This window comes from Lipophrys pholis (assembly GCF_963383615.2).
Source record: "Lipophrys pholis genome assembly, chromosome: 1".
In the NCBI taxonomy this organism is placed as follows: Eukaryota; Metazoa; Chordata; class Actinopteri; order Blenniiformes; family Blenniidae; genus Lipophrys; species Lipophrys pholis.
The window spans coordinates 14,512,968-14,538,613 of NC_137635.1; the positions used below are offsets into that span (position 1 = coordinate 14,512,968).

General features: G+C 44.1%; 2 protein-coding genes across 2 annotated transcripts; both read left to right on the forward strand.

Annotated features, from left to right (window-relative positions):
* Window positions 1–23: 23 nt before the first annotated feature.
* On the forward strand, window positions 24–21,955 carry abca5 (ATP-binding cassette, sub-family A (ABC1), member 5). The gene is made up of 38 exons (XM_080462016.1): window positions 24–175; window positions 1,434–1,603; window positions 2,503–2,689; window positions 2,956–3,129; window positions 3,229–3,326; window positions 3,467–3,693; window positions 4,558–4,699; window positions 4,782–4,970; window positions 5,278–5,425; window positions 5,615–5,792; window positions 6,219–6,277; window positions 7,316–7,602; window positions 8,292–8,411; window positions 8,482–8,620; window positions 9,149–9,239; window positions 9,362–9,501; window positions 9,812–9,931; window positions 10,389–10,590; window positions 11,980–12,146; window positions 12,882–13,009; window positions 13,132–13,269; window positions 13,384–13,497; window positions 13,964–14,134; window positions 14,209–14,322; window positions 14,424–14,561; window positions 14,674–14,742; window positions 14,827–14,918; window positions 15,664–15,787; window positions 15,861–15,978; window positions 16,049–16,140; window positions 16,353–16,528; window positions 16,685–16,760; window positions 16,887–16,981; window positions 17,465–17,584; window positions 17,660–17,812; window positions 17,891–17,970; window positions 18,053–18,108; window positions 18,832–21,955. Exons 1-38 carry the CDS (start codon window positions 163–165, stop codon window positions 18,973–18,975), a joined length of 5,049 nt encoding a protein of 1,682 aa, XP_080318142.1. The 5' UTR covers window positions 24–162; the 3' UTR covers window positions 18,976–21,955.
* Window positions 21,956–22,446: 491 nt separating this feature from the next.
* On the forward strand, window positions 22,447–25,417 carry LOC308109037 (charged multivesicular body protein 6-like). Its single transcript, XM_080462378.1, has 8 exons — window positions 22,447–22,656; window positions 23,538–23,647; window positions 23,882–23,969; window positions 24,050–24,136; window positions 24,216–24,281; window positions 24,382–24,462; window positions 24,551–24,623; window positions 24,916–25,417. The coding sequence occupies exons 1-8, from the start codon at window positions 22,594–22,596 to the stop codon at window positions 24,963–24,965; spliced, it is 618 nt and encodes a 205-aa protein (XP_080318504.1). The 5' UTR covers window positions 22,447–22,593; the 3' UTR covers window positions 24,966–25,417.
* Window positions 25,418–25,646: the final 229 nt, after the last annotated feature.

The following is a 25,646-nucleotide window of genomic DNA, read 5'->3' on the forward strand; positions in this document are numbered from 1 at the left end:
ATTTTGGTTGACTTCACGTTTTTGTGGGAACCGTGTTTGACAGGAGGAAGTAGCGTCGCAGGGGCAACACGGGGGAGCTCCTTCCAAAAAGGATTATTTATACAAAAAAAACGTCTGTAATGTAACGCCGTCGAGTCACACGCAAAAGAAGGATATGCCTTAATGTATTTCATACGTGAGTACGCTACATTTCCACGTTACTTGTTGCATTTGTGTGTTTTTGTCCCCTCCACAGAAGGAATGAGTGTTGTGTTGATGTAGCCTGTTAGCTTGGTGACTGTGATTGTACGCACACGCAAATAGCTCACAAAACACAGAGGTTTTAATCGAATTCAATCCATTGCGTGTGGATAGAGAGTCATTCAGTCACAAGACGCGTTAAAAATGTGCAGACAGCTGAAAAATAGAGGATGGTTGTCCGCCTGGGAGCGTGTGAACAGGATAGCGCAGGTTCGAGGGCTAACGGCTAGTTAACCCTGCAGAACCAGACCCAGGTCATCAAACCAGCTGGTTATGATCGTCTAACTAACCATTCAAACCAGCCGGTTAATATTACCCAGCTAAAGATTCATACCAGCTCGTTGACGTGTTCCAACTACCTATAGAGCATGCTCATATGTCAGTGACTGCGTCCATCATCATAGTGTGTTAGATTGGATGTGAAATAGTCGCGATATAAAATCATATCGCCATAAAAAATGTTTGTTTACATCCCCCAAATGTAGGGGGAAAAAGTATGATGTCCTTTGGGTAGTTTCATGATAAGGTTTCATGCTAGTGATATAATTTGGACTGAAATGATCCAAAATGGGACCCGAAGTTACTTTAAATTGGATTTGAATGACCTGAAATGTCGAGGAATAGCACTGAAATGACCTTAAACTCGACTGAAAGGACTCAAAATGACCTTATACGGGACTGAAATGCACTTAAATGGGATCGAAATGTCCTTTAACGGGACGCAAAGGACTTTAAATGGCCTGAAACGGGATTTAAATGACCCGAAACCGGACTGAAATGATATGAAACGGAACTTAAATGACCCGAAACCGGACTGAAATGACCCGAAATCGGACTTAAATGATCTTGAATGGGACATAAATTACCTTTAAATGGGATTTAATTGCCTGAAATGGGACTGAAATGACCTTAAACAGGATTTAAATGACCTGAAATTATCTTAAACAGGAATTAAATGCATTTAACTGGGGTTGAAATGCTCTTAAAAGGGACTTAAATGACCTTAAACTGGACTGAAATTTGTTTAGGTTATGTCTTTCTTTTAAAGGGAGAAGAAAGGAGAATAACTTATATCCTCAGCCCCTTTATCTCAAATAATTTTCATTTTAATATTAAAAGCAAACACCAATGACCTTCAACAGTGTTTGAATGACCCAGATTATAAATGTGTACGTGCTTTGTTGACCTTCCAGCTGAGGCCCGGATCAGTGAGACGACCTCTCGTCCGTACATCATCCACATGAGGAATGCTGGGAGCATGCAGCCCACGTACAGACGAGATGCTGGAGTGTGGCACCAGACCAAAAGTCTCCTCTACAAGAATCTGCTCATCAAGTGGAGGACCAAGCAGCAGAGCCTGCAGGTACTCGCCTCTCAGCGGGCCCCTGTGGTTTCATTTAAACAGTCATCATTTCTATTAGTCTACCTCCACGTATTGTTGTCGTACCAATTGATTCAAGCTACTAATTCTTCTTTTACTTTAAATGTCTCATCAAATGAAGAGTAATTAGTAATTACTTCAGTTAGTGGGAGGAAGATGCTCTGTAATCTGGAGTTTAGCTCAGTATCAGAACAAAGAGCGATGAAAATTGGATGCTGCTCATGCTTTATGCTTATTGAGCAGGACGGCAGTTCTGATCAGATTAAATAATCCCTTCCTTTAACTCCCGGGTGAATTTCCTCCAATTTTAATCAGATTGTCAAATTAAATAAGTGATACAGTTTCTCCTTGTTATCCTTTCAATTTCCTCTCTGTCAGAACATGAATTTTTCATTTCGCTAGAAGTGGCTCTGATGCATATTTCATGTCCCGGTGTGTGTTTTCTTCGAGGGGAGGGGAGCACTGTGGGACCTCCCATTTCCTCTTCAACAGTTCTCGTGTAGTAGAAAAGACTATTGACACCTTGTACCAGAACAAAATAAATAAATAAATGAAGTGCTAAAAGTATTATTATCAAAGCTATAGTTTATTTCTTCAACATCCAAACCTGATGCTTAAACGCTACGTGGCTTTATTCAAACCTCACTTTCTGACTATTAGTTTTCTGACTGACAATTTGACAATCAAATGACATGGTTGATTTAGCTTAAAAGCTTCTGGATCCACATGAATGAGTGGAGTCTTGTGTATTTTCTCTGCTGCAGTGGGTTATTGTTCAATCAGCCTCTCACGGTCACACTCGCATCAAATCCACGTGAACAGAGACGCCAAACACACTGGACATGTCATGATTATGTCTGTCCATCTCCCCCCCTCCCCAGGAACTGATCTTACCTCTGCTCCTGTTGGGTCTGCTGATCCTCATCAGCACCCTCAATCCTCACGTCTATTATGGAGGCATCAGCACCACAGAGCTGGAGCACGACAGCCACTTCTTTAAAGGCCTGGGCTACACGCCCATCACCAACGTCACCAACCACATCATGGAGGAGGTCGCACAGGAGATGCGTGAGTCTGTCAGCAGTGTTGGTTACATCAACACCAATTACCGTCCTTGAAATGATCCGAGGACAAGAACTTATCTGCTCGAGTTGGCTTGTGGTTAATGTGTATAAGAGTTAAATGTAGCTCCAGATATTAGCTGCCAATAATTCTGTTCTTCTGATCGCACGAGACTGTAGTTGACCTCTTACTTCTTTTATTATCTTTGATTATAATTCCTTCAGTGTTCTCACTGTGAACTCTGTGTAATGAAAGCCTCCTCGTCCTCTCAGACATGCAGGATCACCTGGAGATGTTTGCCAGCGAGGAGGACCTGGAGAACGCCAGCCTGTACGACCCGTCCGGCTACGTGGGCGTGGTGTTCCTGGACAGCTCGGCCACGTCCTACAGACTCCGCTTCCCCTACAACCAGCTGCCGCTGCCCAGCGATTACACAGAGTCTATCGGTAAACGGAGCCCATTCCCAGCTGCAGGATGTACCACAACAAGGTCAACAACAGGATCATGTGGTTGATGTTGTCATTTTTCTGCTTGTTCTCTTCCAGCAAACTGTTTCACCAGCTCAGTGAACTGCAGAGCGGCGAATTACTGGTACTCCGGCTTCATCCGCCTCCAGTCTCTGATCGATGCGGCCATAATCCAGGTGAGTCAATACTTACGTCCTCGACAGTCCTCCTGACTGAAACCCTGTTTGCACGACAACTGTTCTGACAATGACAATGACTATGACAATTCTGCACTTACGCGGCAACGTTCTGAAAAACGACGTCCGTTTGCGTCCAGATGCAGACGAAGCGCTCGGTGTGGAGCGAGATGGACCTGAACGTGGTGATGATGGGCCAGCCCGGCTCCGTGGAGGTGCAGAAGTTCCCCCATGCCCTCATCTCCATCTACCTGGTCCTTGCCTTCACGCCCTTCGTCACCTTCCTCATCGTCAACGTGGCGGCCGAGAAGGAGCACCGGCTGAAAGACACCATGACCATGATGGGGCTCTACGACTCCGCCTTCTGGTGAGGGGCTTGCGAACCTTAACATGGGTTGATGAATACATCTGGACCAGGGCGTGTTCACTTTTATTAGACTAAACTCACAAGTATTGATGTAATTCACAAGAATTATTGGTTTTGAGTGTGTTGGTTAATGTAGAGCAGGAGTCTGCAACCTTCATGACCAAACAAGTTTTGATTACAAATACAATTTGTAATTAAATCATTGCATTTTCTGAAATGAAGAAAATAACATCTATAATCCAAAATTGCTATACATAAAAAAACAAGGTTGATTTCATGAAGTTTCATAGCAACAGTTAATATATTTTTTTACATTTTAAGATTTTTAAGCCATTTTTACATATTTTTCTTCTTTTTTCATGCATTTTCTTTCTTTAGCCATTTCATGTATCTTGGCTAGTTTAGCCACTTGAGCAATTTATAGCCGCTGTGCATTTCCCAATGGTTAAAGCATTTTTAGTTGTACTTTTATAGTTTTCCCTGCTTTTTTGCTGTCTTTTCTTTTTTCCTTTTTTGATTTTTCAATTTTTTTTCTTGGTTTTTTTGTCATTTTATTTCCTTTCATTTTCCTTCTACTTTTTTTCTATATTTCTTTTTTGTCTTTCCTCTTTTTTTCCTTTTCCTGAAGAAAAAAAAAAGCTGAACTGGCAAGTTTCATTCTTTTAGTTTATATTTGTAACTTTATTTCATGAGTGTTTAAAAGATGGTTCGCTGGATTTCATTTACATTTTGTTTGAGGGAGGAGTTTAAGAGGTGATATTTAAAATCATTTTTTTTTTCACTTTTCCTTGAAAAGAGACTTATTTTTCCTGTTAAAAGCAGGAATGCCACTGTAACGTTTGTGTGTCGTCCGCTGTGCTCCAGGTTGTCGTGGGGCCTCCTGTACGCCGCCCTGGTGACCACCATGTCCATCCTGATGGCCATCATCGCTACCTACACGGCTCTGTTTCCAAACAGTGACTTCTTCGTCATCTTCTTCCTCATCTTCCTCTACGGGATTTCATCTGTGAGTGTTTCCTCGGGAAGAAGATTTAGGACCGTTGTTGTGAAACTGCTCTAAATGCTGTCGTCTGTTCTCCACTCCTCAGATCTTCTTCTCTTTCATGCTGACTCCGCTCTTCAAGAAGCCCAAGTTTGCCAGCACGGTGGGCTCCATGCTGACGGTGGTGTTCGGCTGCCTGTCGCTCTTCACCGTGCTCATGAAGGACTTCCCGCAGCCGCTGGTGTGGCTGCTCTGCCTGCTCTCCCCCAGCGCCTTCTCCATCGGCATCGCTCAGGTCGCCACCACAAAAAACCAAGATACGCTTATGATGTCAAGTGATTTTGTCTAAAATATTCATGAAGAAGAATATTCCGATGTTTGTGAGGCGGACAGACCTGAACTGCAGACCTAACCACTGTGAAGCAGATGAGGGTGTAGAATTTCACCTTACAAATGCATCATTTTGTCCATGAAAGAGCTCACAACCTTTTTGAAAGTTGTACGGTTTTCTTAGATGATGGAGAACAATTGACCTTTGGCTAAGCTCCGCCCCCCTTAGTTACTGTTTGTGTGTGTGTGTGTGTGTGTGTGTGTGTGTTCAGGTGGTGTATCTGGAGGCGCAAGGGTATGGCGCTGTCTTCTCCTCTTTAGCCAACGGGCCTCACCCTCTGTACGTCCCCCTGCTCATGCTGGTCCTGGACTGCATCCTCTACCTCCTGCTGGCGGTCTACCTGGACCAGGTCCTACCAGGTACGTAACAACAAATCTTCCCTAAATTGTTATTGTCTTTACTAGGGCTTGTTCCATTTATTTACTTACAGTTCTGACAAATATTTTCATCAATCTGACATAGATTACCCTTCATTGTTGCTGTTTTGCTGATAGTTTCTTGTTCCAGACCTGATAATGTTCCCCTCTGTGTTCTGCCCTTCTGTGCAGGGGAGTTTGGGATGAGGCGGTCCCTGGTGTACTTCCTGAAGCCGTCCTATTGGTCCAAACGCAGGAGGCGTTACGTGGAAGTGAGCTCGGTGTACGACGCTGAGGCGAACGGCGCTCCGGGTGCGGACGAGTCCGTGGAGCCCGTTTCTCCCGAGTTCAGAGGCAAAGAGGCGATCCGGTAACAGCCTGACTCGCTGTGTGATTTTGGATTCTGAATCATTTTTGTAATAAATTTTTAAGTCAGAATTTTATTTGTTTTTGCCACATTTTCTGTGAGGGACATGAACCTTTTACAACTACTTGTCAGAACTGTGGATTTAGTCCCTAAGAGGGTTGAAAACAGATTTGGGTTGCCGAATGAGAGAATTGCACACAAACTACCAGTGACTAACAGAGTCTCTCTTTCTCTCTCGCTCTCTGTCTCTCTCGCTCTCTGTCTCTCTTATGAGTGTGTTGTTTTATGACCAGGAGAATGTTTGAGCTGCTGTAGAAATCATCATTGGACTGTTTCTGATTTAAAGTGACTGGATGTTCTGCTCAGAGCCTGAACTCGGTGATCTGCTCCTCACTCTGTCTCCCCGCTGGTTTCTTCTTCCTCCGACAGCATCAACAACATCAGGAAGGTTTACAAAGAGAAGGACAATGTGGTGGAGGCTCTCCGAGGTCAGTCTAATACACAGCTACTCTGTGCATTTCAAATCAACTAATTACAAACAGCAAGAAAACAACAAAAATGAGACAGTTTCACGCTATGAAAACAAACAATCATGTTGCTAATGTCATGTAGCTATATAATTGCTCGATGAGGAAGTTGGGAATTCAATTCAGACTCTGCAGAGCCAGAGAGCATTAATACAAAGACTGCAATCAAAGTGACTTCTGATCAAACTTTGAAGTGTTTCCTTTTCTGTTCGATTGACCAAATTTATTTCAGAGCTGTAAGATTGCAAAACATATAGAATTAGTATTTCTGCCTTTTTTTCTTTGTTTTCACTACAACTTTCAACATCTGTCAGTTCTTACAAATGGACAATAATTCTGGAAGTCAAAGATGCCTAATAGTGCTTCATCAAATCTTTAAAAAAAAAATGTAATGGTTAACATTAACAGTTCAAAGGGACCTTTAAAGATACAATTTTCACATTGTACAGTGTCAGGAAGGGTTGAATCGTCAGCCCATGAGTCAGCATCATCAGCATTGTAGGAATCAACAGGGAATGGGGCAGAGATATGGCAGAGGTCAGAGCTGGAGACCTGGTGCAGGCCAGGTCTGGTTTTACAGGTTGACAACACACAAGGTGCTATGTTCAGATTATTTACATAAAACAAGTTATTCCAAGAAGATTTTGAGGAAATGACAACTAGCAATGTGTCATCTGTGTGAAAGTGTATGTTTGTGTACAGATTGGGCGGTCGTGCTAAAGAAGTGATCAGTATATCGACACAAAGCTCCATGTCTTATCTGTCTGCTCAATCTGGAATTATCCAGACATGATAAACTGTGTGGCGTCAAACATATGGCTTGCAGGCTCAATACAGACTTTTGAAATTACAAATGAAGAATTGTCATAATATTCATTTTTGAAGAAAATGAGTTGTCATTATAAACTGGTATCCAGTGCAAGATGACGGGTGTTTTTAACCCTGCAGCGTGTTTGCATTTGGCTTCCTCACACCGTCTGTTCCTCCGCCTCCTCGCAGGCTTGACCTTCGACATCTACGAGGGTCAGATCACGGCTCTGCTGGGACACAGTGGGGCCGGGAAGTCCACGCTCATGAACATCCTGTGCGGCATCTGCCCCCCCACCCACGGCTCGGCCACCATCTACGGGACGCCCGTGTCGGACATCGCCGACGCGTCAGAGATGAAGCAGCTGGTGGGAATCTGCCCGCAGTTCAACATCATCTTTGACGTGCTGACGGTGGAGGAGCACCTCCGGATATTTGCTGCTATTAAAGGGATCCAGCCTGCGGACATTGACACCGAGGTGGAATGATTATTATTTTATTTTATTTAAAAAAATTTAATTCAATTTTTTTTTACTTTGTTTCTGGGAAAATAAGAGTTTAAGATGTTCCAGTAATAAACGGGAGCAAGAAATCCATTATTTTGTGACCAGAAATTTTTTAAAGTTGTTTAAAATTACAATTGTGGGTCCTAACATGTCTGAATTCACTAAAAAATACTTTCTTGACATCCATTTACATTGGAGATATTCGGTGCTGGTGGGAACGTTACTTGTTACTTTGTTGCTTTAGTTTTTAGTGACTATTGTAGAAAATATCAAAAGGCTACAAAGTTCCACCAAACGTTTTTTTGCCACAATTTATAGAGACATTGGTTTTCACAGTAGAAGTAAGAAGATACTTTATTCATCTCCATGAGGGGAAAATCAAGGTGCAAAGCAGCTGATAATAAAGATAATAATAAGAATTGGAATTCTTTCTCTGTAACAATTGTAACAGTCAATTTCTAAGAATAATTTTTCCCTGCTAAATTCAAGCTCTCTCTAATCATGTATGGCTTACTATCTTATTTCCAGAAGTCTTTTCAAGAGAATTTTTGCTTCTTTCACGGGCAGAGTTTGATACTTATTATAAGCAAAAAGTGTCTTGTATTATTTACTTTTTACTTATTTTTTGAGTCCGAGTTTGCTGCTTTGTGTTCGTCTGGCAGGTTTCCAAAGTGCTGAAGGATCTGGACCTGGAGAAGATCATGACTGCTCAGGCCAAGAATCTGAGCGGAGGCCAGAAGAGGAAGCTCTCCGTGGGCATCGCCATTCTGGGAGACCCTAAGGTACCCGGAGTGCCCTCTCCCGTCAGTCTGAGGGGTTCAGAGCACTTTGAAACGGCATTTTCTCCGTCAGATCCTCCTGCTGGACGAGCCCACAGCCGGCATGGACCCCTGCTCCCGGCACCAGGTCTGGTCTCTGCTGAAGAACCGCCGTGCAGGCAGAGTCACCGTGCTCAGCACACACTACATGGACGAGGCCGACATCCTCGCTGGTACACACACACACACACACACACACACACACACACACACACACACACACACACACACACACACACATATTGAGGAAGGAATTTACACTATAGAGGCCACTACAGTATGTTCAAGAAATGCAAACTTTCATCAGAGCCTTCACTTTTTAATAAACAAATTGATAAATGAATTATGTATCTTGCACTTTGCAAGATAACAAATCTGAAAAACAACACTAATTTAAATAAAGAATTGTATTTCCAGTTCTTTGTGGTGTTGGATGTTTTTAGCGAGGGGTTACATTGGAAAGAATTTGCACATTTTTCCTTGACTTGCAGTTTATGCCAATTCTGCAGTATTTTGTAGAGAACAACACAGAAAAATCCTGCAAAATTGTCACACACAAGTCACAAGAAAATGGCTTTGTAAAATCGAGTTGTTTTTTTCTCCCCTCAAAATATAATCACCCCCCCACACGAAATCCAGTTGTTGTTTTTTTTAACCCCCCCCCCCAGAATCCATTTTTTTTCCTGTGGTTTTGCCCTCAGATCGTAAAGCTGTGATCTCTCAGGGGCAGCTCAAGTGTGTCGGCTCCTCGCTGTACCTGAAAATTAAATGTGGTGTTGGATATCATCTCAGGCAAGTCCATCTTTATTCAGCAGTCTGTGATTGTTGCTTACGCTGTAGTTTGTGTGTGTTTTAACTGCGCGTGTGTCTGTGTGTGTGTAACTAGTGTTAGATGTGTGTGTGCTCCTCTGCAGGATGTCCATAAGTGAACGGTGTGACGCTGAGAAGATCTCCTCGCTGGTCAAGCTGCATGTTCCCAAAGCAAAGTTATCTCGACAGCACGAAGCCGAGCTCACCTTCACTCTACCCTTTGAAAGCATGGACACCTTCCCCGGTCAGATTTTTCTCTCTCATCTTCTAACTCTTTCTTCAAGTGTTGGTTCGGCATCAAGTGATTCAGTGATCATCTCGGCGATTTGAGGGTCGCTGTTTTTCTCTGTGTTGGTCCAAGAGCTCTCTTTATGCCTCCGTACATCCCTCTGATGTTGCCCGTTGCTGCTGCAGTCTGGATGTCATCACTGAGCTGTTGTCAGTATGCGTTGGCACATCTTCTTGCTGTCTGCTCCACTTTGCTCTCGACCAGTCTGAGTGCTCATCTCACGCTCATCATCTCACCCTCTCACCTCTTCATGTTTCCTCCACAGGTTTGTTCTCTGAACTCGACTCTCAGCCAAATCTGGGTGTCGTCAACTATGGCGTTTCCATGACGACACTGGAGGACGTTTTCCTCCGTCTGGAAGCTGAAGCTGAAGTTGATCAAGCTGGTGAGAAATCCAGCAAAACTCTTCAATAGAAACAATTATTTTATTGCTTTTTTCCTTCTTCTTCTTCTCACTTTTTACTTTCTATGAGTTTTTTTCTCTCTTTTTCTTTTAGTCTTTTTGTTTCCCTCTTTGCTATTCTTCTTATCTTTCCTCTGTCATTTTTGCATAGTTTTCTTCTTCAGTGTTTGCCTTTTCTTCCTCTTCATCGTGTTTTTTGTTGTTTATGTTGCCCTGTATGGACATAAAGGTATTTCATTTCATTAAAGGCCCTTTTGAGTCACTCGGTCACCTCCCGTCAGAGAAACATCAGAAGTTGTTCATTGTTTTAGCATGTAATATTAATCAAATAAATTGATCCAATTCGACTGTATACCTTGAAGAGCTGTGGATGTTAACGTCAAGACGTATGTTAGATCACAGCTCATTCACAGAACGTTGATTATTCTGTCGTCGTCAGACTACAGCGTGTTCAATCGGGAGCAGGCGGAGGAGGAGGGCGACTGCGCCTCCCTGGACGACACGGACCAGCGGCTGCTCACCTTCTCCGACAGCAAGTCGGACGTGGTGTCGGGTCACGCTCTGTGGAGGCAGCAGTTCAGCACGGTGGCCTGGCTGCACATGCTCAACATGCGACGCGAGAGGAAGGCCTTCATTTACACGTGAGTGACGGCGACGGAGAGCCGATCGGGTAACAGGAAGCTGGAGAGTTCGCTGGAGGCCGTTGCACAAACTAGACATCTGAGCAGGAAAAACCTGTTTGTGCTTCCATGAGACCCGTAGTTGGTAGTTTTATGTAAAGTCTGCACACTGACAGTGTTTGTTTGGAATCATTTTAGCAGACGATGAACAATTCTAACACTGCAGAAAACTTACTGTGTGCTACAATTATATGTTTTCCTTTATATCCAAAATTTGAATTTGGCATCGCAGTAGGAAATTTAAAGTCGTGCTGTGAAATGTTTAATATTTTTAATCATATTAATCATAGTGTTGCTGATTGATTTCATTTTGCATGAACAATCACTCAAAAAAGAAGAGAATGCATCTGCACTTAACGTGTTTATTAAACAGTTCATGTTAACATAAAATGTCTATTTTTCAAAACAAAGTTTCTCAGTATCCGAGTGGCCCAGTTACTCCTTCTTCAGCAGCTACTAATGTCCTATTAGCACGGGATTAGTATTGCCTATGGACCAATGGTAATTTGTGAATGACACCCCAATGTCTGTGTTTCTTGCAGTGCATTCGCACAGGATAAGCAAACTCTGTAATTCACTCGAATTTACTGACAGCCCGGATATGATGTCACGTACATGCACATCACAGCATCCACTGTGGTCACGTGGTTTGTAGTCGTCATGGCAACAGCAAACTTGTCAAAGCCACACTTTAACTTCAGAACAGTGAGCAGCGCCGCTGGGATAACGGGCCGTCCGGGCGCTTATATTAAGCCTGGTGAAAGAGCCCGAGAAAAAAAATCGGTCTTCAATGGTCCACGGGCCAATTTTGTATCAGGCGACTCCTCTGATATGCTGACAGTAATTCCCACCGTAGCCTCCAGAATTCGAAAAGGAAAAGGGTTTCCGGGCTTGGCTGGGTGCCCAGAGGACACGCTGAGGGGACAGCCTGAGCCGGACATAGGACCCGCGCCATGCCGTCCTCCCCTGAGCAGACGGCAGGTGGTGCGGGCCTGCAGCGTTTGTCCGGCCTGCACAGGCCGGCATCCGGCGCTCTCCACGGCGGGGACACGCCTGCCAGCCACCTTGGTTGGGTGTTAAAAAAAAAAACCAAAACAACTAAATAACTCGAATACCCCCCAATCATTGAGCTACAGATTCACACAGGACTAGTATTACCACAGGACAACAGTGTTCGGTGAAATATGGTCGCTAATTTGCGGTGTAATTTTTATTTTACAAATTACAGACATGGCGCATTCGCACGGGATTGAGATCACAGACGTCCGCCGCAGTCATTACAAATCACTATTGTTCCCTGGGGAACACTAATCCCGTGTGAATAAGCTGTTGACATCTCTCCTCCTGCAGTCTGGCCCTGTTCCTGGTGTTTGTGGCGGCGGTGCTCGTCTTGTCTCTGGCTACAGGAAACATCCAGATTCACTCTCCGGATCGACAGTTTCTGCCCATCTACCTGCTGAGAAGGAACCAGGCGCCCCAGAGGTACGCCACCAGCCTGCTGGTCCAGAACTCTTCAGGTGAGCTCACTCCGTCGCCCGACACGTCTGGGTTCCACCGTTAATGAACTTCAGTCTTCAGTGAAAAGTTGATTCTCTTTGTAACTGTGACCTGAACCTGCTTCTCTCGACCTTTTCAATCAAACTCATTTCAAACCAAGAACCAAATGATTGATGCAGTTTATTCAAATAAAGGTTGAGTTACAAGTTTTATATGAAAGCATAAAGTTTTACAGCTGCCCAAAAAACCTGAAACGTTGAGAGTAAGAAACTCAACGTAATGATTCAGAGATCACAAACAAAAGAAAACGCATTAAAACAAACAAACTTTTATGACCTATTTTAATCACCACCGAGATATTATTGACTACAATATGATTATTATTATTGGTGGTGGTATTGTATTGTTTGAATTTAAAAGTTTTTTAGGGGAATATGTTATTAAAAATGTTTTTTTTTTTTATTTTGTAAGTTATTTTAAAGCTTTTTGTGTTTTTATTATATTGATGTTATTTCCCAATTTTTTTTATATTATTTCATTCCGAATTGATTTGATTGTATGTAGGTTTTGTTTTTAAAAATCTTTCTATTGGCTATCTTTTTTTTAAATTTGTTTTAGGTTTTTTTGTGCTTCTTTGAATGTCGACGACAACCAACGGTCTCCTTAAAAAATTATTTTAGTAATAATAATAACAGAAAAAATAATATTATATCGAACATGCTCCCCTCCTCTTAACGTTTCTCTGTGTCCTGCAGGCTCAGACATTTCAGATTTCATCCACAATCTGGAATCTCAGGATATCAAAGTGGAAGTGATGAAACACAGTGATTACATGTCTGCAGCTCCTCACAGCGCCGCCATCAACGTCACCGGATCCAGCAAGGTCCGCATGGATTGAATCTGTTGACAAATACCTGATGAAATTTGGATTTATTTGGAAGAAGGGCCCTTTTGTTTGAGTTGCCGGCGCTTATTACTGAGTGTGTGACACTTTCTGTCTCACAGGGCTTCAGGTACAGTGTTGGGTTCAACAGCACCACAGTTCACTCGCTGCCCATGGCTGTAAACATCCTGAGCAATGCTCTCCTGAGGGGGCTGAACGGCACAGGGCAGATCCGAACGTGGACCAAACCATTTGATTATGTGAGTACCTGACCGTGGTTTAGCAGCAAAGTAATGCAAATAAATCAATATGAATATAAAAGCTGCGAAGAAAGTACACACACAAAAGCCATTTCTCATCGTGTCCTTCACCAGCAAATCCCAGACGCCACGTCCTACGCACTGGTGTACATCGAGGCCATCATCCTGGGGATGCTGGCCGCCGGCATGCCTGCGTATTTTGCAATGGACCACACTCGAGACCGAGAGGTAAGAACACACAGCAGCTGAAGCAAGGCCTGTGAGCTGCTTTCAAAAGGAGCACAATGTGTTACAACCTCTGTGAGGACGGGGCTCATTCTCCCACCCTCTTTAATCTCTGATTAACCAAAGCGTTACAGCAGGGATGTCAAACGTAAGGCCCGTGGGCCAAAACCGGCCCACAAGGGCCTCCAGTCCGGCCAAACCACCAGGCAAATTGTAAAAAATTCCAAAGCAAAATTCTTAAGAGTAGCAGACACAACACAACACCGAGCCCCAAGCTGAGATATCTGTGATGCTGCCATGAGAGCGAGCTGCAGCTTTGCTTTTGGACATTTCACTGTATTTTGCACAACAATGTTTAATTAAAACTGGCCTACGGTTGAGAGTAATTTCCGGTTCTGATTCTTTTGTTTTGCGAAGAAATATCTACATTTTAATCACGTATACCCTCTTTGTGTTTTTTCCTCTTGAGATCAAGTGTCGCTCCACGCTACGTATCTCCGGTCTGGTGCCGTCGGCGTACTGGTGTGGCCAGGCAGCGGTGGACATCCCCTTCTACTACCTCATCCTTTCCTGCATGACGATCATCCTCTTCTCCTTCCACACCGGGAACCTGCTCAACTCCAACAACCTCACGGCGGTGGTCCGTACAGCTCGCCACGTCCCACCTGGATCGTCCAGCACTTCTCAGGCTGACCCTCTCCTGTCCTCTCTTAGGTCCTCTGCACGGTCGGCTTCGGCCCCGCCATGATCCTCTTCACCTATGTGTTTTCTTTCGGCTTCACTCGAGTCCAAAGTAACAGGGATTTCTTCTCCGTCATCTCTATGATGGTGAGAAAATGCCAAATGGTTTCTGTTGTTCTGTCTCCCTTAATCTCGCGTGCAGCTTGAAACTGACCTCACATTGACCCGTGTGTTGACCCGTGTGTCAGGTGTGTGTGGTGTCGGCCACAGTGGTTCAGCTGTCGTTTGTCAACGACAACCCCGGGCTGACCAGGAACCTGCACAACATCCTGTGCTTCTTCAACCCTCTGTACCCGCTCATGGGCTGCCTCAACTGCATCACCAAGGTGAGAACTCGCGACAACATCCCGACGGAGTCCCATTGAACTGAGCTTCTTCACTAAAATCTGCACTGACACACAAAATGCCGACTCACTTCTGTTCTCTCTCCCGTTCCAGGCTACTTTCCTTCCTTCGCTCTACGAGGAGAACTCCTTATGGAAGAACCTCCTGATTTCAGTCGTCGCCGTACGTATTTGATCCAGAATCATTTCTCACAAATGTTTTCTGGAGGACGGGAGACATGTGAGTTTATTCTGGGTCTGTGCTCAGCCTTACCTGCAGTGCATCCTGCTGCTCTTCCTGCTCCGCTGGCTGGAGATCCACTACGGAGGGAGGACCATGAAAACCGATCAGTTCTGCAGGTGAGCAGCAGATTTCAACTCTGACCTTCATTTGTCTTTATAACTCTGGGTCACATTTACAGTGAAGCCCTATTTGGGTCCTGAAAGTTCTTATTTGAGATTTGACTACCTCTCGTTTTTGTGTGTACGAGAAGGACATCCATCCCATCTATTTATACTTTTATATTTTTCTCGTCTAACCTTTGCCTAGGAGAGGTTAATGTTTGCAGGGTTGGATTTGAGCTCATATTCAATGAGTCATAGTCGTATTCACCAATTCTTGTTTCTTGTTTCTCTCTGAATCTGTGGAATCCACTCCAACATATCTTTCTTTCTCGTTATTAAAGATTTTGATATAAAATTTTTACTTAAAATGTGTGCCTGAGGGGAAAAAATACATTTTGACCCAATTAATATAATCCAAGGGTGTCGAACACATTATAGTTCAAGAGCCACAAACAGCCCAATTTCATCTTGAGTGGGCCCGAGTGGTGAAATAGTATAGTGATGATAACCTTTCAGATTTTCAAGTTTTTTCTTTCAGTTTTTAAAGTTTCATTAAATTCTTTAAATTTAAACCTCTTGCACCTCGTTTTTGGCCACAGGCCTTATATCTGACACACCTGAGATTCAATCATTGAATATTAATGGAAGCAAACATTTCTTTTGTCCACGTCTTCATGGTACGAGTGTCGTCTTCAGTTTAAACCGTTAACCAGAAGGAGTTATTAATGAACAATGATGTTTTTTCCTGAAACCTCTGCAGGATCTCATCCAAAGCGAAGCCCCAAACGGAGAGGAACCCGGAGGACGGGCTGAATGAGGACGAGGACGTTCAGATGGAGAAGGCCCGAGTGAAGGAGGCGCTCAGCTGTCAGTCCTGCGAGGAGGTGAGGGAACGTCTTGGTGAGAATGTCTGTCTCGGTGAGCGCGGCTCAAACCGTCCTCACTGTGTGTGATCAGAAAGCCGTGGTGGTCGTGAGTAACTTGAAGAAGCAGTACAAGGGCAGAAGAGAAGGTTTCTCCTTCAGCAAGAAGAGCAAAGTGGCCACGAAGAACGTCTCCTTCTGCGTCCGTAAAGGTGAAGCTTCTCCAGTCCGTCGCATTTTAACCGAAATCCACAGGGGAACACTCACCTGCTGTCTCCTCAGGTGAAGTTCTGGGGCTGCTGGGTCCCAACGGAGCAGGGAAAAGCACCGTGATGCACATGTTGGCCGGTGACACAGACCCCACTGCAGGACAGGTACCACACACTGAGGCCTTGTTTCCATGACGACGTTTTCCTTAAGAAGGAGCTTTAACTTCTCCACACTGTTCTGTATTACTTTAGCCTGTTTGTATGATTGAATCGAGAACATTGGTGCTCACCATTGCGCCGATGTGAAAAAACACATTATAAAAAAACCCAGTAGATTCAGTTCCTGGGAGTCAGATTCTATACTCTGGCCGGTCCAGGTGCTGATGGGAGACTACAGCACCGAGTTTCGCCCGGTGGACAATCCTCTGGAGCACGTGGGCTACTGTCCTCAGGTCAACCCTCTGTGGCCCCGCATCACGCTGCAGGAGCACCTGGAGATCTACGCCGCCATCAAAGGGCTGAAGGGACAGGATGTACCAGGCATCATCAAACGGTGAGGAGACAGACGCCGTCCGAAGGACCCGAAGACAAATATAAGCTTGATCCCGTTTCTGTACCACATTTAGATAAAAATCTCATCTCGTTCGTGTTGATTGATTATTTCAGCAGTAACTTGTGATTGTTATGGATTGATTTGTGTTGTTTTCAGTGTGGTGAACGCTCTGGAGCTGAAAGACCACGTGAACAAACAGGCCAAGACTCTGTCTGCAGGACTCAAGCGCAAGGTGAGCGAGGGAGGAAGATGCTCTCTAATCTGGATGTTGGTTGAAGTGACAGTGTGAGTAACGTATGAATAACCGTCAGCTTGCAGCGTGTCGTCAGTCTTTAGTTGGTTGTTTCCATGTTTGCAGCTGTGCTTTGCCCTGAGTATGATCGGGAATCCTCAGATCGTCTTGCTGGACGAGCCGTCGTCGGGAATGGATCCCAAATCTAAACAGCGCATGTGGTGAGTTCACGTCACCAAAAAAATCTCATCACAGTTTACATCCGGACAAAGATTAATAAACGTCAGGACACAATTCAAAGGCAGATTTTATTTTTTTCTCCTGTATTTTCATTAGAACCTGCGTGGATCAGCTGGTGTTCCATCAAAAATCTCCTTTATTACACAATGTAGAAAACCTACTTCTGTATTTTGTTTACTTCACTGTTTACTGTTTATTTCACTCTTTACTTTTGTTTACCAAGTTGTAAAATCTGAAAAACATCAAACATACACTATGGTTTTTTTTTTTTTGAGTTTCTTAAACGATTTCTGATGTTGTAGGCAAGTGTGTTTGCGAGGATCAGATGTTGGTCCCAATAAACACGTGTAGCCGCAGTAAAAGAAACTTAGATTTAGGCAGCAAATCTGATCTGAGCATCAAGACCTGCAGTGTAAACGTGGCCTAAGAGGCTTTCAAATGATTCAAATCCTTGTCTCCTCCAGGAGAGCTATTCGTGCTGCGTTCAAGAACCGCCAGCGGGGCGCCGTCCTCACCACGCACTACATGGAGGAGGCGGAGGCCGTGTGCGACCGCGTGGCCATCATGGTGTCCGGACAGCTGAGGTCCGCTCTCAGGCCGCTCTGAGCCCCGCGAGTTCGGACTCCCCCTCGTTAATCCTGTCCGTTTCCTCCCTCCAGGTGCATCGGTTCCATCCAGCACCTGAAGGGGAAGTACGGCCGAGGCTACAGCCTGGAGGTGAAGCTGAGGGAGGAGCTGACGGGGCTCCAGCAGGTGGCGCTGCTGCACAAGGAGATCCTGCGGCTCTTCCCTCACGCCGCCCGGCAGGAGAGGTGAGGCCACGCGCCGAAGCAGGCTTTCCCCCGCCGGAGTCGGTTCCTTTCTTGAGCTGTTGACTCGTCTCTCCGCAGCTTCGCCACCCTGATGGTTTATAAAATCCCCATGGAGGACGTGAAGTCGCTGGCCAAAGCTTTCTCTCACCTAGAGAGCGGTGAGTCTCGCCCCGTCACACTCCGACCCGCCGATACTTCAAGCAGCTGAACTCTTGTGTTTGTCTCTCTCTGTGTCCTCAGCCAAGCAAACCTTTCACTTTGAGGAGTACAACTTCTCCCAGTCCACGTTGGAGCAGGTGGGTGCTGAGAAGACTTTTACACACAAGTTGTTGAAATCTGGCATTTCAACATGTAGATTAACAGGAATTAAACAATTAAATCAGAGGGGCCAGCATGATTTACAAGGAAAAGCTCAGTACGCTATTACAGAAAAAACAGTTAGGTATTCAATAATGACCTCCGTTAATCTCAGCATAAACGTCAGTCGTTCCGTTGCTCTAAAATCCTCCAACATGCCAAACTACTGTTCCTAGAGAGTTATAATCTTAACCAGGTATTGATCCTTCTTCGGTGTAACGGGCTAAACAAAAGTATGACCCAAATATGAAACTATATTTTTGACCATGTTTTAATGTTTCTTTTGAAAAGAAAAGAAAAGAGAAATTCTTTCCCAAGTAATTGAACATTTGTCAAGTGTTTGTCTCTTATTTTAAATTTTCCACCTTTTTTCAGTATTTTCTTTGGCTCATTTTATTCCCCTTTAGTTAATTTGTTTCTCCTTTTACTTCCTGTTTTGTTCATTTACTCGTTATTCTGTTTTTTTCCAAGATTTGTACCATTATTTTCTTTGTTTTTTTTTTTCATTTTTATTTCTACCTTTTTTATTTTCTCTTAACTTTTGACAGTTTTTTTTTTTTTTAATCCATATTCTTATGAGTTATTGTTCCCCTCTTGTCCTGCGGCGCCGGGTTGTGACCTCTCCCTCCTTACCACCCACCCTCCCTCCTGTCGGTCCTCAGGTGTTCATGGAGTTCGCGAAGGAGCAGGAGAGCGAGGAGGACGAGGTGGGCTCGCTCAGCACCACCTTCCAGTGGCAGCGGCTGCGGCAGGACGGCTCGGCCTCCCACCACCACCCGGACAGCAGCGTCGTGCACCAGCTCTAACTCCCCCCACCCCCGCCCGAGTGGCGGCGCGGCGCAGGGCGGTCCGCTGCACACACCTGAGCCTGGGTACACCTGTGTGTGTGTGTGTGTGTGTGTGTGAGCGCTTTCCCGAGGCGTTAATGTCGTGTGACCCTCGGCCACTGGTGCTCCTTGTTTACTGACTGAAGGGGGCGGGACTTCCTCCTCTTTCCAGAAGGTTTTTTTTTTTTTTAAGGGAGTCTATAAAAGAAAAAGGAGAGTAATATATGATATTTAAGCTTTGTAATCCTTCCCATCATCTGCAGGCGTTACTGTGTGCGCGCGCGTGAAAGGAGGAGAAAAAACAAGCACTACCAGGACTGGGTCTCGCAGGGAGACCGCTCCGTCCTCTGTGTGTTTACGTGTTGGTAGCATGTGTTGGACACGACTGAACTCTCCACTCACGCTTTGGACCTTTTTTTTAAAAAGAAAGAATGGAAAGAAGAAAAAAAAACACTTGTTCCTCCTCCGGCGTGGAAGACGACAGTCCCTTCTTATTTTTTTTGACACCAGCATGCACATCTTTTACGTCCACACCGAAGCGTCTCAGACGGGCGGGGGAGGAGGAGGAGGGGGGGAGGGGGGAGGGGGAATGGCGGCGTCCCTGCCCCCCTCCCTGCAGGAATGTAGTGTAGATTATGCACACCAGTGTACATGTAGCACACCCAGACGTGGGAGGAGCCTCCGTCCAGGACTATTTTTATCTGACTGTACGACTTGGTGAGGAGCTTCCCGTCGTCCACTTTGGCGCCACTTTTAATCACGTTTTGTGTGTGCGTGTGCAAGTGTGTGTTTCTCGTGTTGTGTATATAGTGTGTGTTTAAGCTGCGGGCTGCTTCTGCGCCACCTAGTGTTTGTACTTGCAGGTGGGCCTGAAACGAACCAGAGCTGGATAATTCCTGCTGTGAATTTCTTTTTTTTACATGAGGGGTTTCAGTGAAGCCTGAACTCGGGGCAAAGAAAACCCACCTGATAAATCTCTGCTCTGCATTTTGGACCTCTCCTGCTGGGATTTAAGCCATGCTAGTTTTCTTTGCCCTGCGGGAAGGTTTTAAAAAGAAATGGACCTACGTGTACAAAACTTTGTGTCAGCCCGTAAACACCCGTCAGGAACCCGACAAATTGTAATTATCTCCATGACATTCAGGTGAGATGACGTTGGCTTAAAGGGAATTCAAAATTGTATTTAGTTGCTAAATTGTGTGTCTGCTGCATGAAGGGTGTTGGTTCATCCGCCAGCATCAACCGGGTTCAACTCTGCCGACGCTGGCGGCATGTTTTTGTTTTTTTAAACTTCAATTGAGCTGCTGGTGTTTCGCTTTTTCTTTTGCTCGCCTCCAAACGTAAGGCTCCGTTTACACGACGAGGTTTCAAGTGAAGACGCCTCGTTGTTTCCGTTTCCACGGAGACTGGGTCAGAGCGTTTTTCTAAAAGTTGCATTTCCCGCTGTTTCGACAAGAGACAAAGTCGAAGAGTGTCTGTGAAGTTGCAGTTCTTCTCCTTTTCAAAAATGAGCCCTTTCAGCGGCTCCGAGCGCCGTGGTCATATAAACAAACTTTTTCACTTGAAAATGTTGTCCTGTAAACGGAGCTTAAAGCTCTTGTGATTCTTCTAAACGTGGCACCAGATTTGAATCAGACTTGATGAGAAGTTTTTCTTTTTTGGGTGTAACTTTTAATGCACTTCTTCGGTCCACGTCACCTTCACAAACACGTCTTCATATTAAGTTCCTGGTTTAGAAAAAAGAAAAACATGAAACATCTGGATTCCTCCAACACTCTGGTTTTATTGAATTTGCGTTTGAGGTTTAGAGTGACTCAAAGAGCTCCGCTCGTCATGGATCAGGACGTTTACAGAGGTGATTTCATGCGTTCCGGCAGTAGCTTCTGTTTCATCCTCATTTTATTGGATCTTTTTTGGCTCCGGTGTCGTCATTCACTAATGCCGAGCACGAGCCAGTTTAAAGAAAGTATTGCGAAACGTTTTGTAGGCTTGAATACGATACACTCACTACACCTTATTTACAAAGAAACTAGACGTTGTCTTGAAGGACTATTTCAGGAGTTTTGTGTCATTTTTAACTGTGAAAACAAAAAAATCCTGCTGTGTTTTGCTTTGGATTTATTTATTTAAAAATGTTTTTTAACACACATGAAGCCTCGTTCGCTAAATTGTGACAAGAAGTAAAACACTAAAGACACGTCGCAGCTACAAGTTTGTTTTTGAGAAAATACATTTTTTTTTCAAAGCAGCCACATGTTGATCTTCATCAGATGTTCTTGTTTGGGTTTCAGTAACACACACACACACACACACACACACACACAATTCGCATTACAAACACAAATATTACACACATAAACCACATGCACATACATTTCTTTATATACACACAGATTGTATAACAAACATAGATTAGAGACACACACACAGATCTATAACACACACAATCCCATTAAAAGTAGATAGTATCACACACAAAACGTATCAAGCACACAGGTGGGTACAATCGTGCTTTTTTATTTTTTTGTCTGCACAAGTCTCTCTTAAATACACGCACACACTCCTGACATATATTATGACATCACCTCTCAGTGACATGTAGCCGTCCAGAATCATCCTCGGCCTGTTTGCACCGTCAGACCGAGCTGCTTCCTCCAGAGTGTCACATGGAGTCGGGAGGAAAACCAACATCAGCTGAAGCTCTGTGGAGGAGAAACCAGCATTTCTATGTGATTTGACAGCTGAGTGGGTCTCATTTCTTATTTTCCTGGTGGTAGTAAATTTGAACTATTTTTTGGGGAACTTTGATAACCTTTCTTTATATTATGCAATCTTTGTGCACTGATTTGATTTTGGAAGGACTGGTTCCGCTGTAGTTTCCTCTCGTGTCGCCTCTCTTTGTCATTAATGACGTCTGTGGTCTCTGCGACCTTTTCATGAATAAATGTTCATCCATGTCACTTTCTTTTTTCCTGTTTATCCTCCATCTTTATAGGACTGATGAACCTGAATCTCGGTTAAAGACAAGTAGTAGAAGACGGCAATTTAATTTATTAACAGACGAAAAGTCCTAAATACTTAAAGATATTTTGGATTCATTGTTTTTGGGATTACAGTTAGAAGCCACATTAATCAAAACTATTCTTTATGGGGTTACCTGAAGTTATACATTCACGCTTCTGGACCTCACGATTTATCACACAACTCACTTGGCTTTTTATTATTATTCTATTTTAATTTCATTTGATAAATTATGAAATGTCTGCATACATTTTCTCAAAATATCAGATTGAATAAAATGTTGGTTTTTATCAACCCGAGGTCATAATGATCACAAATCAAGATTAAAAGTTATTATGCAGAAAAAAATAAATAAACCTTTGTGATTTCTGAAGCGGCCGTGCAGTAATTGTCCGATAGAGGGCGCTGTGGACCCGGAGACTTTTTAGCGTCGCCGGAAATCGATACAAGAAGAAGAAGAATCTCGACTAGTGTATGTTGACAGTAATGGGGCTGCAGAGTTTTTCCTCAGAAGTTTGAAATAAACATCTGTCAGTCCTCTCCGGCGGCGCCTCGGTGCTGGCATGCTGTGTCAGGATGGGAAACCTGTTTGGGAAAAAGAAACAAACCCGAGTGACGGAACAAGACAAAGCCGTTCTGGTAGGAAGAGCCTCGCCCGGAAGCTAGCATTAGCGTGCTAACTGCTCTGTGCCGGACTCCTCCGGGAAATCTCATCATTTTACTTTTAATAGGCCCTAAAAACCATGACAAATATTGTATACAACATAACTTTATCTTTTGTTACATATCTGGAGCTGCTTTTTAAATCGGCAGCTTTGTTTCCGATAGCTGTGCAGCTAAATCTGACAGTTTGGGTCAAAGTAACTTATTTGTGACAGTAAATACCAGATCAGAAGTAACTAATTACAAAACCTCAAAACACTGTACCTGAATAGTAATTCGAAGTATTGTGCGCCTCATTGTGAAGTTTCAGTATGAAACTATACAAAGTGTAGGTAAATAAGCACTCACATTATTCTGACAAAGGAGTATTGCTTGTACTTTGATTAATTCTTTTACGCGTATACGAGTACAAATTACTGCATGTATTCTACCTTCGTAGTTTTGAAATCTTAGGGAGAAGTAACTAATTACAAACACACACGTCATTGTAATTATCTTTTATCGTTGGTTTATGCTTTCATTCAGGTGTTTACATTACATATTTATCTGTATTTATACTCAAAGCAAAGTTACTCTATTTTTAAAGAAGGGGATGACAGTAACACTCACATTACTGCAATAAAGTAATATTTTCCATCTTTGTATTTTATTAGATATGTAACTACGTACTTTCTTTTTGTCTTGGTAATGATTTATTAATGTAGATATTTTATCGAGCGAACTTGACTATGTAATAATACTTACAATGGTTAAAAAGTAGAGTGGTATTTTGCACTACGTAATTACTTATGATTGGCTACAGTATAAATAATGTGGCTGTACTTGATTATATAGTGTGTGTGTGTGCGTGTGTGCAGCAATTGAAGCAGCAGCGAGATAAACTGCGACAGTATCAGAAGAGGATCAACCTGCAGCTGGAGAAGGAACGACGATTGGCCAAACAGCTGCTGAAGGATGGCAAGAAAGAGTGTGTATCATAACTGTGTGTGTGTGTGTGTGTGTGTGTGTGTGTGTGTGTGTGTGTGTGTGTGTGTGTGTGTGTGTGTGTGTGTGTGTGTGTGTGTGTGTGTGTGTGTGTGTGTGTGTGTGTGTGTGTGTGTGTGTGTGTGTGTGTGTGTGTGTGTGTGTGTGGAGCACAGCACAGCTCTTCCACCATGACTGGTTTATCACAGTGTGTGTTATTTCTCTGGTGTGTGAACAGGAAAGCTCTGCTTCTGCTGAAGAAGAAGCGCTACCAGGATCAGCTCCTGGACAAGACGGAGAACCAGATCAGTAATCTGGAGCGTCTGGTGAGCCAGTAGAGAACCTCCGAGGAGGAACGACTCCAAATAAAAAAAAACACAAACCCTCATTAATGATCTGCTTTCAGGTTCAAGACCTGGAGTTCGCGCAGATCGAGAAGAGAGTCATTGACGGGCTGAAAGTTGGAAATGATTGTCTGAAGAAGATGCACGAGGTAGAATCGACACACGTTTAGTATATCGCTGGTGCCTGACGCATCGTCTCCAGCGCACACTGACTGTTTCTCTCTGCAGGTCATGTCCATCGAGGAGGTGGAGCGGATCATGGATGAAACGCAGGACGCCATCGAGTACCAAAGGGTTCGTTCAAAACAGCTCAGATTAACATCGTACCCTCTGAATATTTTCTCCACTTTCAAATCGGACGCAGCGATTTACTCTTGTTGTCGTTCCCCTTCAGCAAATCGACGAGATGTTGGCCGGCTCCTTGTCTCAGGAGGATGAAGATGAGGTCCTGGCCGAGCTGGAGGCCATAACTCAGGTCGGTGGACTCCTAATCCGCTCTAATTCAGGCGGACATGGCAGCAGCTCTCTGCTCCTCGTCTTCATCTGGACTCTGACTCTTTCAGGGAGACGTGGAGCTTCCTGAGGTTCCTTCAGACGAGCTGCCCGAAGTCCCACCAGCCACCGAGGAGAAACCAGGTAATCTAGTGGGGAAACTCTCCGGATGAGATTAACTCAGTCAGATCTCAATCCAAAGGATTAATCCCACTCAGAAGGAGTCATTTGGGGACTTTTATTTGAAAGTGTATCTTCAGGTTTGTTTCATGTGTATCCTGAAATCCTTCAAATATAATGGTGCCTTCATGGAACTGGAAAGTTTCCAGTTGGGAAAGTCGCCAACAACATCACCCAGACTGTGTCAGCGTTCAGCTTCTGTGTCGAGACGTGTCTCAAAGCCACGAGCTGTTCACTTCATTGCTGTTCCTTTCAGAGCGCGAGCGTCCCAGGAGGAAGGCAGAGCCTCAGATGCTGGCGGCCTGACGACCGCCGGGCGTGCAGACGAATCCTCCCGGAGCCGTCCGGACCGGAAACTCCGATCCCGTGAGATCAGATCAACGTGCCTGAAACTAGTTTTGTTTACCACTCCATCCGTCTCACACACATAAAGTGCTTGTATACGTAAACTCATTTTAATCTATGAGATTATCTTTGCTTCATGAACTCGGTCAGATTGAACCAAACACACATCTACAGGGCTTATATCTCAAATTTATGCCTTGTGATGGGATTTTCAGAAATTTATGTCTGAATGTCAACATTTTAAGGAACAGTTTTCAAAGTGTGAGTACCCCCCCCCCCCCCCCCCCCCCTCCCCTCCAGTATTTCTCACATTATACTACATATCTGTTTTGGCTCAGAGGGCAATAAAACACATCTTTTTTCCAGTCTGTCACTGCCTTGACTGCCGTACATTAAAGCTTCTCTTAATTATCCAGGATTTTGCCTCCTTTAAACCGGAGCTGCGGCGCCCCCCAGAGGCCTCCTACTCCACACTTTAAAACCGCTGCTCAGAAACTTCACGTGACGAAAACTGAGCCGAAGTCTGTTTTTTCTGCTTTTTTTTTTTCTTCCCAAAACCTAGAGGGAAAATTAAAACGTTTCATTTAATTGCCCCCTAGTTTTTTTGCCCACCCTCAGAATACATTGGTTAGAATAAAACTT

Bases quoted from the DNA above. Each gene is read 5' to 3' on its own strand.
- abca5 (XM_080462016.1), top strand. The intron at 16,982-17,464 runs GTGAGTTCACGT...TGTCTCCTCCAG, and splicing joins AAATCTAAACAGCGCATGTG to GAGAGCTATTCGTGCTGCGT. The intron at 17,813-17,890 runs GTGAGGCCACGC...GTCTCTCCGCAG, and splicing joins CACGCCGCCCGGCAGGAGAG to CTTCGCCACCCTGATGGTTT.
- LOC308109037 (XM_080462378.1), top strand. From the start codon at position 22,594: ATGGGAAACCTGTTTGGGAAAAAGAAACAAACCCGAGTGACGGAACAA. The intron at 22,657-23,537 runs GTAGGAAGAGCC...GCGTGTGTGCAG, and splicing joins AACAAGACAAAGCCGTTCTG to CAATTGAAGCAGCAGCGAGA. The intron at 23,648-23,881 runs GTGTGTATCATA...GTGTGTGAACAG, and splicing joins CTGAAGGATGGCAAGAAAGA to GAAAGCTCTGCTTCTGCTGA.